Source organism: Dermacentor albipictus, chromosome 2 (genome assembly GCF_038994185.2).
Source record: "Dermacentor albipictus isolate Rhodes 1998 colony chromosome 2, USDA_Dalb.pri_finalv2, whole genome shotgun sequence".
Classification (NCBI taxonomy): domain Eukaryota; kingdom Metazoa; phylum Arthropoda; class Arachnida; order Ixodida; family Ixodidae; genus Dermacentor; species Dermacentor albipictus.
In genome coordinates, this window is record NC_091822.1 from 32628402 (window position 1) to 32642034 (window position 13633).

The 13633-nt window shown below is 47.6% G+C and overlaps 1 protein-coding gene across 1 annotated transcript in view; it reads right to left on the reverse strand.

The window, feature by feature from the left end:
• Positions 1-11332, reverse strand: part of LOC135916589 (prominin-like protein) — a 189800-nt gene extending 178468 nt beyond the window's left edge. The window contains exon 1 of the mRNA XM_065450023.2: positions 11146-11332. Within this exon, the coding sequence (XP_065306095.2) occupies positions 11146-11332 (187 nt within the window). The remainder of the gene's footprint in view (positions 1-11145) is intronic.
• Between the last annotated feature and the right edge of the window lie 2301 nt (positions 11333-13633).

Here is a 13633-nt window from a genome sequence, read left to right on the forward strand (position 1 = left end):
CAGTTTGGTATCCTTTGGAGCCTTACGCAATGAACGATGGAGGTAACCGAGACGTCTAAAAGCTTTGTTACATATGATGTGCATGTGTTTCGACCATGACATGTCATGGGAGAAATGAAGACCAAGGTATTTAAATTCGGTTACTCTTTTTAAATCTTGACCATGGAAAGTGTACGTGAGAAGTGATGTAGATGGACGTCAGGAGAAGGACATGGAAACAGTTTTGGAGAAATTAATATTCATTTGCCCTTCCTTGCACCACCTACAAAATTTTGCAAAGGAGTCATTAAGTAAATCATGATCCTTTGGTGTGTTAATACTATGATAAAGGACGCAATCATCAGCGTAAAAACGAATACTAACGGACACGCAATGTGGCAAGTCAATAATATATAATAAGAAAAGAAGCGGGCCTAAAACAGAACCTTGTGGGTCGCCAGATGAAACACTGACAGGAGAGGAAATAGAGCCGTTAATTTTCACAGACTGAGAACGCTGGGTTAGGAAGCTGTGTATCCAACCAACCAGAGAAAGGTTATTTAGAATGGAGTTAAGCTTGTAGAGGAATTTTGGGTGTGGGACGGTGTCGAAAGCTTTGGATAAGTCAACAAAAATGCCGTCAATCTGTCCGCCTAAATCTAATGACTGACAAATATCGTGCGTGAATTCGATTAGTTGGGTAGTGCTGCTATATCCGCGACGGAAACCATGTTGGTGATTGGATAGGATATTGTGGCTTTCAAGAAATTCCGTGATGTGTTTAAAAATTATATGTTCGAGTAACTTGCATGTGTGGGCAGTTAATGAAATGGGTCTGTAGTTCTGCAGAAGTTGAGCGTTAACGGATTTGTATATCGGAATGACCGTAGCAAGCTTCCAGGATTAGGGAACAGTGGAGGTGGATAATGATTTACGGAAGATAACGGAGAGGTATCTCCTTGTCGAAAGGGAGTAGCGAACGAGGAAAGAATTGGGTATGTCATCTGGGCCGCAGCTCTTTTTAGTATCTAATTGGAGGATCATGTTCAGAACACCTGAGCTAGAGACGACGATGTCTTCAATAGGAGGGTATGAGTCACAGCTAAAAGGTGGAAGTGAAGAGTTATCCTATGTGAACACGGAATGAAAATAGGTGTTAACAGCGGAAGCAATCGTGAGTGAATCTGAAACTGCCACGTCCTTAACAAGTAAAGTGTTAGTTGTGCTGTTACTTGGCATTATCGATTTCCAGAACATACGATGGTTTGTTTTCGTTAATTTTGGCAAAGTAACAGCATAGTTGAAATACTTGGCAGATGTTAGTTTCTGGCGCAGTTCCTTCTTGGCATCATTGAACTCTGCAACTTTGTTAGGATTACCATTTCTTTTAGATTTGCGCAATCGCTAAACACGACGCGATAAATGCAGCAGTCCTCTTGTCATCCACGGTGAATTAATATTTTCCTTTTTTGTTTTCAGGGGAACAAATTGGTTAATACATGTTTCAATAATATTCTCAAAAAATCCTACGGCAGCACTGACATCATTGTTCAAAGATAATTCATTAAAGTTCTCAAACGATTCGCTGAGTGTGTCGGTAATTGCAGCATCATCAGGGCGGCTAAAATCACGAAAAGTGCAGTACTCTATCCGCGGTATGGGAAAAATACAGCAAACCGACAACAGTATGGCTTTGTGGTCAGGAATCCCGTCAGTAACGCAGCACTGGAAGCCGCCCTCGAAAAGACTTGAGCCAAGAAAAACTAAATCTAGTACAGCCACTTCCCTGGTGTTCTCGTGGACAATCTGTTTAAGACCGAGTGATAGGGAAAGGCGCAATAATTTTCTTGAGAGTGACACGTCGCAGCCGGTAATGGTAAGAGAGGGCCAGTGAATGCCTGGTGCATTAAAATCTCCCATAAGTATTATATCTGATGATTTCAAATCATGCAGAATGTTGCTAAGAAAAGCGAACTGATCACCACAAGAGCCAGGAGGCCGGTAAAACACTCCAATTAGCACGGATGACCTTTCCAAATGAATCTTGCACAAAAGCAATTCAATTTCACATGGGGTTTCAAGGACTGAAAATTTCAGGTGGGACTGTATATAGAGGGCGACACCGCCGCCTCTACCATTTGATCTGTCAACTCTTACCAACGTGTATCCACTTAACGCCACTTCGGAGTCGGAAACATGTAGCCATGTTTCCGTAATGCCTATAATATGAGGGGAATGAGCAGTTACTAGAGAGATGAAGTCGGAAATTTTATTGAGATGGCTTCTTCCGTTAATATTTAATGCACAGAGGTCATTGGTTTTGCGACGAAGGAGTCAAGGTGGAGAGGCAGGTGCGACGCTATTTAGTGCTGTATTACGATGTACTTTCTCTAATGTATTAGAAGCGCTGTTCCAGTTATAGCGAACTTTATCAATAAACATAAGGTCAAACCGTACGCGGACCGTGCACCCGTTGTTCCTAAAACTCTCAAACGCTTCCCAAAGTTTCTTGCGGATATTCTGGACACGTAGTGAAAAATCTTCCGAAATACGGTAATCGGTTTCCTTTAGCTTGTGACCACTTTTTAATGCCGAAACTTTCTCCCGATAGTCCAGAAGTTTCATAATCACGGGTCGCGGACGGTCACTTGAAGGCCTTCCAAGACGATGGCATCTTTCTATTTGAGGACAGCTCATTTTAACTTTATCCTCAAACCATCTCGCAATATCTGAGGACAGGCGTTCATTATCTTCATCGGATGATTCTGGCAGACCACGTAAGTATAAATTGTTCCTTCGAGCACGGTTTTCTAATGCATGATTTTTAGTTGAAAGGTTGTGAATTTCGTTTGTTAGACGTGCGAGTTCACTGTTAAGGCTGCCGCTTCGGACGGCAGGTTTATGTGACGAGGACTCCAGAGCGGCCAGACGCGATTCGATAGTCTCAAAACGTGTATTAACAGATTGTTGAAAGTTTTTAATTTCAGCGATATTATCAGATAATCTTTTATGTCCCTTCAAAAGCTCAGCGAGCATTTCAGACACCGATGGTTGACCGTCAAAACCTTGCGAAATGCTACGATTTTTTTGGGAGCAAGGACCAGGATTGCTTTCAACGTCACCACTCTGTAATAATCTACCAATACAAACAGTGAGCTGCGAGTACAAAGAAATATAAGCAAAGCATCTGCGAGAATGGTGTGGGCAAGGGACCAGCAGTAAGAATCGGTCATCAGAGCGAATGCAGCGGGAATTCTGAAAGTAACATACCTGCGTAAGAAATAGGCAGCGGGTAAGCATGATGCTCGTACTGCTGCCACCTGCCCCACTGAAGAAGGAAGGATCCGGCTGGGAATTTATAGGCATGATCGTTGACGTCATGGGACTGGGCTTGATTGTGAATGGACGGTTCAGAATGCGCTCGACCACTCCGCCAGAGCCCTTACCGAGTTTCGACGCGAGAATGTGGAGTTATAACATAACTAGTCCATGAAATGCTGCCCGATGACATCATCCAGCCATCCAAAAGCCCGTGGGCATCCCCTGTTGGCCTTGTGAAGAAAAATGACGGAACCTTAGGTTTCTGCGTCGATTATCCTCGACTGAACAAGATCACAAAAAAGAATGTGTACCCCCTACCGCGGACAGACGATACATTAGATCGGCTCTGCAACACAAAATACTTCTTGTCGATGGATCTCAAGTCTGGCTACTGGCAAAAACAAGTCGACGAGAGAGATCGCGAAAAGACCACCTTCATCAGGCCAGACGGCCTCTAGGAGTTCAAGGTCATGCCATTCGGACTGTGCTCGACATCTTCAACGTTCCCGCGCGTAATAGACACGGTGTTAGCAACGCTGAAGTGGTAGACCGGTCTTGTTTACTTGCATGACGTCGCCGTCTTCGCCGGAAATTTCGACGATCACATTAGGCGGCTTGCGATAGTACTAGAGGGCATCAAGTCATCGGGACTCAGGCTGAAGCCAGAAAAGTGCCGCTTCGCTTACGATGAGCTTCTGTTCCGAGGCCACGTCATCATCAAGTCTGAAGTCCGCACCGTCCTGCAGAAGACTGTTGCCATCGCAAAGTTCCCACATCCCATCGACACGAAGGCAGTGCGTCAGTTCCTTGGCTTGTGTGCCTACTACAGGCGCTTTGTCAAGGACTTTTCACGCATCGCCGAGATGCTGACACATCTAACTAAATGTGATGTCGAGTTCAAGTGAGAAACGCCGCAGGCCAACGCATTTCAAGAACTCAAACGACGTATGCAGTCGTCCCCAGTACTCGAGCACTTTGATGATGACGCCGATACCGAAATCCGCAAGTGACGCCAGTAGCCTAGGCCCAGGTGCTATCCTAGTGCAGAGAAAAGACGGATTTGAACGCGTGGTAGCTGACGCTACCCGATCGTTGTCAAAAGTGAAAGGCTATTATTCTACAACGGAAAACGAATGCCTCTCCAACGTTTAGGCTACAGCAAAATTTCACCCCCACCTACATGGCAGGCCATTCAAAGTCGTCAGCGACCATCACGCCTTGTGGTGGCTATGACATCAAAAGGACCCTTCAGGACGGCTTGCGCGGTGGAGCCTAAGATTGCAAGAATATGATATCACTGTAACCTACAAGCCCGGACGAAAACAATCTGATGCCGACTGCCTATCACTCGCCCCCTTGGACTCGCCGCCGCAAGACGACGAGGATGACGACGTCTTCCTTGGAATATTAAGCACCGAAGACTTCGCTGAACAGCAACGAGCAGATCCGGGGTTGAAAAATTGGAGTACTTGAACGGCCACACCGACGTTTTCCTAGGACATTAGGGCGAGAATTTTCTTTGTTCTCGCTTCAAAACAACCTTTCAGTAAAGGAGAAGTTCTCACCAGTCCGCGCCAACTATCTTCTTGTTGTTCCGCCAGGGCTGCGTCCAGAATTATTGCACGCCCTACATGACGATCCGACCGCTGGACACCTCGGATTTTCGGGGGCACTATAGGGAATACAAGAAATGTATTATTGGCCGCGCCTGACCGCCGACGTCGCCCGTTATGTCAGTCATGCTGAGACTGTCAGCGACGCAAGATAGCACCGACAAGACTAGCGGGACTACTACAGCCAATCGAGCCTCCTTGCCGACCATTTCAGCAGATCGAAATAGACTTGTTGGGACCCATTCCAGTCAACAACCGGATATAAGTGGGTTGTCGTGGCGATGGACTATCTCACCCGCTTCGCTGACACGAAATCTCTGCCGAAAGGTAGCGCAGTCGAAGTGTCGAAATTCTTTGTCGAGAACAGCCTGCTGCGACATGGTGCCCCAGAAGTCCTCATCACCGACAAAGGAACGGCCTTTACAGTGGAGCACACTCAAGCCATTCTTCAGTATAATCAGACAAGGCAGAGGAGGACAAATGCCTACCATCTAGAGACGAATGGCCTTACGGAGCTCCTGAACAGAACCGTCGCCGACATGCTAGCAATTTAGGGCGACGTCGAACACAAACAACACCTGGGAGGCCGTCCTGCCGTACGTAACCTTTGCTTACAACACGGCGGTGCAAGAAACAACACAGACCACGCCGATTAAGCTGGTTTACGGCAGGAACCCGACGACGACGCTCGACGCCAAGCTGCCGCACGTCACCGAGGAAGAGAATCTTGACGTTACCACCTATCTCCAGCGCGCCGAAGAAGCCCGGCAGCTCGCCCACCTACGGATCAAGAACCAGCAGCGTACAGACAGCCGATACTACAACCTCTAACGACGCTTCGTCAAGTACCAGCCCGGTGACCGTATTTGGGTTTGGGTCCCGATAAGCCGACGAAGACTCAGTGAGAAACTATTGCGACGCTATTTCGGACCCTACAAGGTCATCCGACTTATTGGCACATTGGACTATGAGGCCTTGCTAGACGGTATTTCGCATTCACAGCGGCGCTGCGCACGATCTGAAGTTGTCCACGGACAGGATTAGGAACGCACTAATCCGCAACCTAAGTGATGAGGCGGTCACACCACTGACGAACTTCCTCAATACACATTGGGTAGCGGGGACACTGCCAGAGGAATGGAAACATGCGGAAGTAGTTATGATCCCCAAGCCAGGGAAAAAGCTACTAGTAGAAAACCTACGGCCGATATCACTCACTTCGTGCCTGGGCAAGTTGTACGAGCGAATCGTGACAAGGAGGCTACAACAATACATGGAAGATGAAGATCTGTATCCCCACAGTATGTTCGGCTTTCGCACCAAATTATCAACCCAAAACGTCCTAGTACAAATTAAAGAGGGGGTTCTAAGCAACATCCCCTACAACGCAGAAAACATATTAATGGCACTCGATGTTAAAGGGGCGTTCGACAACGTCAGCCACGCGGCCATCCTCAAGGGGCTGGACGATCTCAACAGCGGAAGAAGAATCCACGGCTACGTGACAGCGTTCCTATCAAACAGAACAACCACGGTGGGGTTAGGAGACCTGCGCATAGACAAGTTCCACACGCCTAACAAAGGAACCCCGCAGGGATCCGTGATCTCACCGATCCTTTTCAACATTGCTATGATTGGGATAGCCGGGAAGCTGGAAGAGATCGACGGCATACATCACGCCATTTATGCCGCCGATATCACTGTCTGGACTAACCAAGGCTCGCTCAGCCAAATAGAAGAACGACTACAAGCCGCAGCAACACGCGTGGAAGAATGTGTTAGGGAAAGCGGCCTCGCCTGCTCGACGGAGAAATCAGAGCTTCTGAGAGTCAGAAGAGGAAAACGCTTGGACGAACAAATCAGCGCCACCCTACAAGGACAAAAGATATCAGAAAAAGAAGCCGTCAGGATTCTGGGAATGTGGGTGCAGAGCAATCCACGCTGCACACACACCATAAACCTACACAAGGAAGCGACGGCACAGGTGGCACGTATGATCACCCGCGTCTCGCAAAAAAGAAGCGGCATGAAGGAAGAAGATACAGTCAAGTTGGTAAAGAGCCTCATAATCAGCCGGATTACGTACGACCTCCCATATTACAACACAAACAAAGGCGAACGGCATCAGGCCGACGCCATCATAAGGAAAGCGTTCAAAACAGCGCTTCACCTGCCGGCCAACACCTCGACAGAGAAGCTCCTGGCCCTCGGATTCCACAACACGTTCGAGGAGCTCAAAGAAGTACAATTAGGGTCGCAGCTACTCAGACTCCAGCAGACTACCACGGGCAGAAAGCGCCTAAAAACTGGGGCACAAAAAAGTTGAAAGGCAGGAACAAAGAACAGCAAACCTACCCGATGAGTATCGCAGCACCATCAAGGTAGGGTCCCTACCAAGAAACATGGACCCGAATTTACACACAGCCAGGCGGAACGCTAGGGCAAAATATGTAGAGAAATACCTAGCAACAAGAGCGAACACGGTATACATGGACGCCGCGGTGTATCCTCGAGAGCGAAGGGAAACAGAACAAAAAGTTGTCGCGGCAGTAATAGACTCGGACTATAGGGAGATCGCTTGCGCATCGGCACGGGATTGTACGGTAACCGAGGGAGAGGAAATGGCTGTTGCTCTAGCAGCTGTGGAGGGCTACCGCACAAATAGATCCCTTTTAATCCTAACAGACTCCAAGGAAGCATGCCGAAACCACATTAACGGCAGAATCGGTCAAAAAGCGCTCCAAATCTTTCTCCGCGCTGGCCAACAGAATAAACGCATTAGACACACCATCTTTTGGGTACCTGGGCACACTGAGATTGAGGGCAACCAAAGGGTTGATAGGATCGCTCGGGAGCATGCAAACCGAGCAGACCTAAACAGAGATCCTGAGGATTTCATGACAGTGATCCCAACGTACTCTGACATACTAAATTATCATAGAGGGACGAGGATCAGATATCCCCTTCCCCACAATACACTCACTCAACAACAGGCAGTTTACTGGCGAAAGCTGCAGACAGGAACTTTCCCCAATTTACATATACTATGCAAAATGTTCACATGTCAATAAAGGGACGCATGGCCGTGATGTGGCGCAATACCCAAACTTTATCACATCACATGGGAGTGCAATACGAATAAGAAATTCCACAACATAGAAAATCCGAGTGCGGAGCAGTGGGAGAGCGTGCTCTCCAGCGGCGACCCTAGCCTCTAACGGAAGCTGGTGGATCATGCACGACGAGCAGCCACGCTCAGTGGTGTCCTGGAATAGGGGCGCCAACCATGCAGGTCGGAGATATTCATTAACCAATAGAAGATCAAGACATCCGGCCCGACCGCTGAATTACTCTTTCTAGAGTAATAAAGTTTACTTCGTCCTTCTCCACGAGGTGCGTGAGAAACCGTTTTACGCACGCTGACGAACTTCCTCATTTGGTTCTTTCTATGCTACGGGTGTTTTTCTTTATTACTTTCGTTTGTTTCCAGCATCGGGTCCATGCTTTTTAAGAGGGGCATATTGACACGTGTACTTGGCTATCTTTATCGGGCGACCACGTTTCACTGCCAAACAAATGTCATCGCACAGCGCAGGATGCGCCTGCATGTATCGGAAATTTCTGGAATGTTGTCAATGGTTGCATCCGATGTCTCTCACCGAACTTTGTATAATCTGATTGCATGTATGCGCAACGCGAATAGTGTAGAACTTTGTGGATGACGCGCGGGTCCCAGGGAATACTCTGGAAGATTTCACGACTTATGTATAAAAGCCGATGCGCTTGTCCTGGTGATCAAGTTTTAGACTATCGCAGGCTGTGTTCGCCGTTTTCGTTGAGCATTTAGTGTAGCCTGTTTTTTCTGGGCACAGGTTCGCTCAATAAAGTTAGTTTCACCATTCGCAGTTTTCTTGCTGTCTCCTCAACCGTCACTACCACGTGCCAATATGTATCCACGTATTGAATGAAATTGGTTCGCTGAAAGTGCTGCATGTTCTATCGGTTTTTTTTAAATTGTAGTGTGAGTTGTGTAATTTGTGCCTAAGGCTACGAACATCGTAAGGTCACTGTTAGCATGCACGAGCATGCGGCATGTCAAATGATTCCAACCTACCGCGAAAAAGAAAGAAATAGCGACAGCATATTTGTCAGCATCATTTATTTACAAGACGAAAAGATGACGTCGCGCAAATACAATGGAAAGCAAGTCGAATAGTCTTAGAGATGCTAGAGATTGATTGCGAACAAAGCGGTGTTTTAAGTGTGGACGTAAGTGAAATCACCGTCATCTATGTATACTACGGACCTAATGGTGAGTTTTATTTGCGGAGAGTTCTCGCAGAAGGTGCGATTAGTTTACATTGTTTATTTACACTACTAGTGCTGTAGTTTTCTGATGAATCCTGCAGGATTCATCGGCCGCAGACGCCGCACCCTGCCGGGAGGCGTTTCGACACTATATGAAGATACGGCTCAACCAACCAACATGGCCGCGAAGGAGGCTAGAATATTCATCGCAATTACGTATGACAATCGGCCGGTACGCATCGCATTAAAAAAAATTAGATTATATGGTTTCACGTGCCGAAACCATGATCTGATTATGAGACGCGCCGTAGTGGAGGACTCCGGAAATTTGAACCACCTGGGGTTCCTTAACGTGAACCTAAATTCATGTACACGGCTGTTTTCGCATTTCGCACCTATCGGATTGCGGCCGCCGTGGCTGTGATTCGACCCCGCGACTTCGTGCTTAGCAGGCAAACACCATAGCCACTAAGCAACGGCGGCGGGTTATCCGGTATCACACTCTTTGATCTAACTGAAGAATAATGCCTGCAGACACAAAGCCATATATGTGAACTGCTCGCCAGGCATTAGAGTAAGTCTACAAAATTATGGGGTTTTACGTGCCAAAACTACTTTCTGATTATGAGGCACGCCGTAGTGGAGGACTCCGGAAATTTCGACCACCTGGGGTTCTTTAACGTGCACCTAAGTACACGGGTATTTACGCATTTCACTCCCATCTAAATGCAGCCGCCGTGGCCGGGATTCGATCCCGCGACCTTGTGCTCAGCAGCCTAACAGCATAGCCACTGAGCAACCGCGGCGGGTCAAGTCTACAAGTCAGCCATATAAGGCAGTGCTCCACTTTCTCCCGCTATATGTTGCGTCAGCACTGGAGTCGTTTTTATTTGTCATTTCTTTTGTAAAATGAGAATTTATTACACCACTGTCAAATACACCGTTTACTCAAGGGCCACTTGGGGAAATATTTTCGTTTTTGTGTCCTGTATATAGTTCCTATCGCCAAATCATGGACATCTACGCATCAACCACACAGTTGTCTCTATATCTGCTACTCACAACAACGAATGCTGAAGAAAAATATATGCAGTCATGAAAAATATGACTGATTTCAGCCCCCCAAATTTAGTTCTCCATGCGGCGAGCCTGAAGTTTGTTGGATGTTGAGTACATATCCCTTGGTACCTCTCCAAATCTTGCTAGATTAAGAAAAAAAAAGCAACCGTGGATGCTTCATGGCGACCCCAGACAAATTACCTCCTGCGAATAATACATCGTCATGTTCCCGCCTGAATGTTGCCGCAACTAAAGCAAGAGCGTTCAATGTGGTTTATTTTTGCTTGCGTCAAAAGTAGAACGACCATTCAACTCTCTCAAAAAGGAGTGTAAAGAGCACTTCACACTCTTATTTCATACCGAGTGAGCAATGTATATCATTTTATGAAAGGTTTTACAGAAGTCAAACGGTGCTTTGATAAAAGCCTTATTACCAATAAACTATGGGGTATCACACGCCAAAACAACTTTCTGATTATGAGGCACGCCGTAGTGGAGGGCTCTGGAAATTTCAACTACCTGGGGTTCGTTGACGTACACTTAAATCGAAGTACACGGGTGTTTTCGCATTTCACACCCATCGAAATTCGGCTGCCGTGGCCGGGATTCGATCCCACGAACTCGTGCTCAGCAGCCCAACACCATAGCCACTGAGCAACCACCAGCGGGTTAAAATACCCTTATCGCTTTGCAGAGTGTGACGTAGAATTAAATGAAGAAACTCTACGTGGTACTAACACAATAAAACCTTATTTATCCACGGCCTTGTCACGCATTCCGTAAAAGTTGCTCGAGTCCTGTTACGAAAAAAGATCACAATTGCTAGGCCCAAATAACAATTGCACGCCGTATTCCCACCACTGACCAGCGGGTATTTTGGGCATCGGGATGAGGAAGCCGCCAATGGCGTCCGCGGCATTGTAGATCCATCCGAGGCCTTCTTCAGTCTTGTTGACAGGAGGCCAAAAGCTGTACGTTTGGGGCAGGGGGGAATCGTACTTGATCGACTCTGGCGATCGCAGGCAGGCTGGATGGCACGTCCGAACGGTCATGCAGTGACAAGATACAAAGTTAGATGACGGAAGAGGATGCAGCTTCGAAAATGCATACCAAGATACTGTAGCAAAATTCAACAGTTAGAGTGACTTCACGACCAGCTTCACCACACACTACTGCAGCCGCGATGCATGCCGGTGGCATTACACTTTAGCGAAGTGAATGGCGGCTACGGTTAGAATCAAGTTGCGTTTTTACCATTAAAACCCGTTTTTTCCTTCGGGGAACAAGGCAGGGAGATTAGAAGGAAAATGGTGCTACACAGGTGTGGGTTTGCGGATAGGCATTCATAACTTCGGCTAAAATTTAGGGGAAAAGTCCACGAGTGCATTACCCTCAGGTATGGCGGGAAGCAGAGTACAGCCATCGCGGTGCCGGCACGGTCACTGCGTATGCACTGCAAACTTCGTAAAATCGGCCTGTTGACACGTTCCGCCGCACTCGAGGTGAATGAACTTGAGGCCTAAGTGGTGTAAGTTGTGGTTTAAGTCTTAGTAAGTGGCATGGAGAGTTTAATCGAGCACTTTAGTCGAGCAATGTACATAAGTGTTTTTTCCGAGCGTCAAATCTTAAGCGCGCGACTGGCCGCTCCCGGCACTTTGCGTGTATTCGCATGCTTTTATCATGCTCGGAAAACCAATTCTGTGTAGTACGTATTGAACAACAGAAAGCTGTCTCGTGAGTTTTTCATGTTGCTGTACAATTTTCTTATTGGGACTTTTCATCTCTAAATAAAACAACTAAGAATTCGAATAATTACTGAAGACTAATTATCTAATTAGGCGGAATGATAAAAATATTCTGAGTACATCCAAACGACGGCGAATAACACTACCTTGGTTCCGTCGAGCTACGTAGAATTTGCATATTTTTAAAGTTTGGCTCAAGTTAACTGAAGCAACGTTGGTATTATTCTTTCGATGGCAACTACGAGAATCTTCAGGTGCATTTCTGCCGTCGTCGACACCGTCGCTGTGATGTTCCATATGAAGGGCAAGGGTGATAACATCGTTGTCGCGCGGCATATGGTGTATGTATCAGTGAAATGGCGCCAGGGTGAGCGAATGATGGTGGCTCGATCTCACGGGCAAGGGAGGAAAGCGGGAGAGAAGCGCGATGTCTTCAGTCGCGCTCATGACATCGGGAGGAGAGGAGGGAGGAGCGGGGCTGATCAACTTCGCCGGCAAGTCGAATTGCTGTATATGGCTACCACAAGAAGGCCAGAGTTGGGCTTCTGTTTCCTACGTGCCGCTCCGTTGCCATTCGCCAAGCTCGGTCACGTGGAACTCCAAATTTCTGCAGAGAAGCCACCCTAATAGTGGCAACATGGCAGCGCCCATATAGCGCCGACCACCCACTTCGATCCCAATTCGCGTTTGTGACTCGCCCTCCTCTCTATCAGCAAGTAACAAGCGGCGAAATTAGTCGTCGCCGAGTGTCATGTCAAGCTGAAGTAAAATTGTGATCGACTGAAGTAATGAATGTGATCGACTGTTTGTTTTCACGCTGCTAGGACTAAAGACACGGCTCCAAGCCGCAAACTTGCGGAGCAGTGGGAGAGCTGGCTCACCAGCCGCGAGCTAGAGACTCAAAGAGCTCTAATAGCGCACGCGTGCGAGGCGGCCCGGCTCAGTGGAGCCCTGGACTAGGGGCCCATCCATGGCTGAAGAGGACTCAAGCTTCAAGAATGAAGACTTCGGCCTCGACCCGCTAAAACCTTTAAAGAGTCAATAAAGTTTTCCATTCCATTCCATTCCATTCCTTTCTTGTTAGCAGATGGCACCAGAGCATCAGCATTAGTGATGCATTAACGATGTAGAAGGCAATAAAAGCCTAATTATTAAATGCATCATTAATTTACTACCCTGCTCTAGCATGGTGCGTGATTACGGTAGCGAGCAAACGCCAAGTAGACGCCAAATAGACGCCGAGCATACGCTGTGTCGCAGGAGAAAATTTTGTAAGGGTATTTCCATGTGCTACTTGCCAGGAAGGCTGCAAGGCAACAGCAAGGAAAGCATATAGGTAAAGCGGAGCCCTGTTGTCCCATGCGTGTAAACGCAGCGTATGCTCACGGCGTCAAAACATTTCTTTTAGAGCGCAGCTCTATGGCGTCCGTTCCTGGGTTTCGCGTCGTCGTCGGCGTTGTCGTCGGCCTCGTAACCAGCTCCGCCCCCCTTTCATCCCCCCAGCGCTAGCAGCGACCGACTGATACCGCTGGATGCCGCTGACGCCGCTAGAGAGTCAAGATAACGTGACTGCATAGAACACCGTCGCCGCCATGCAGGAAGAGGAGG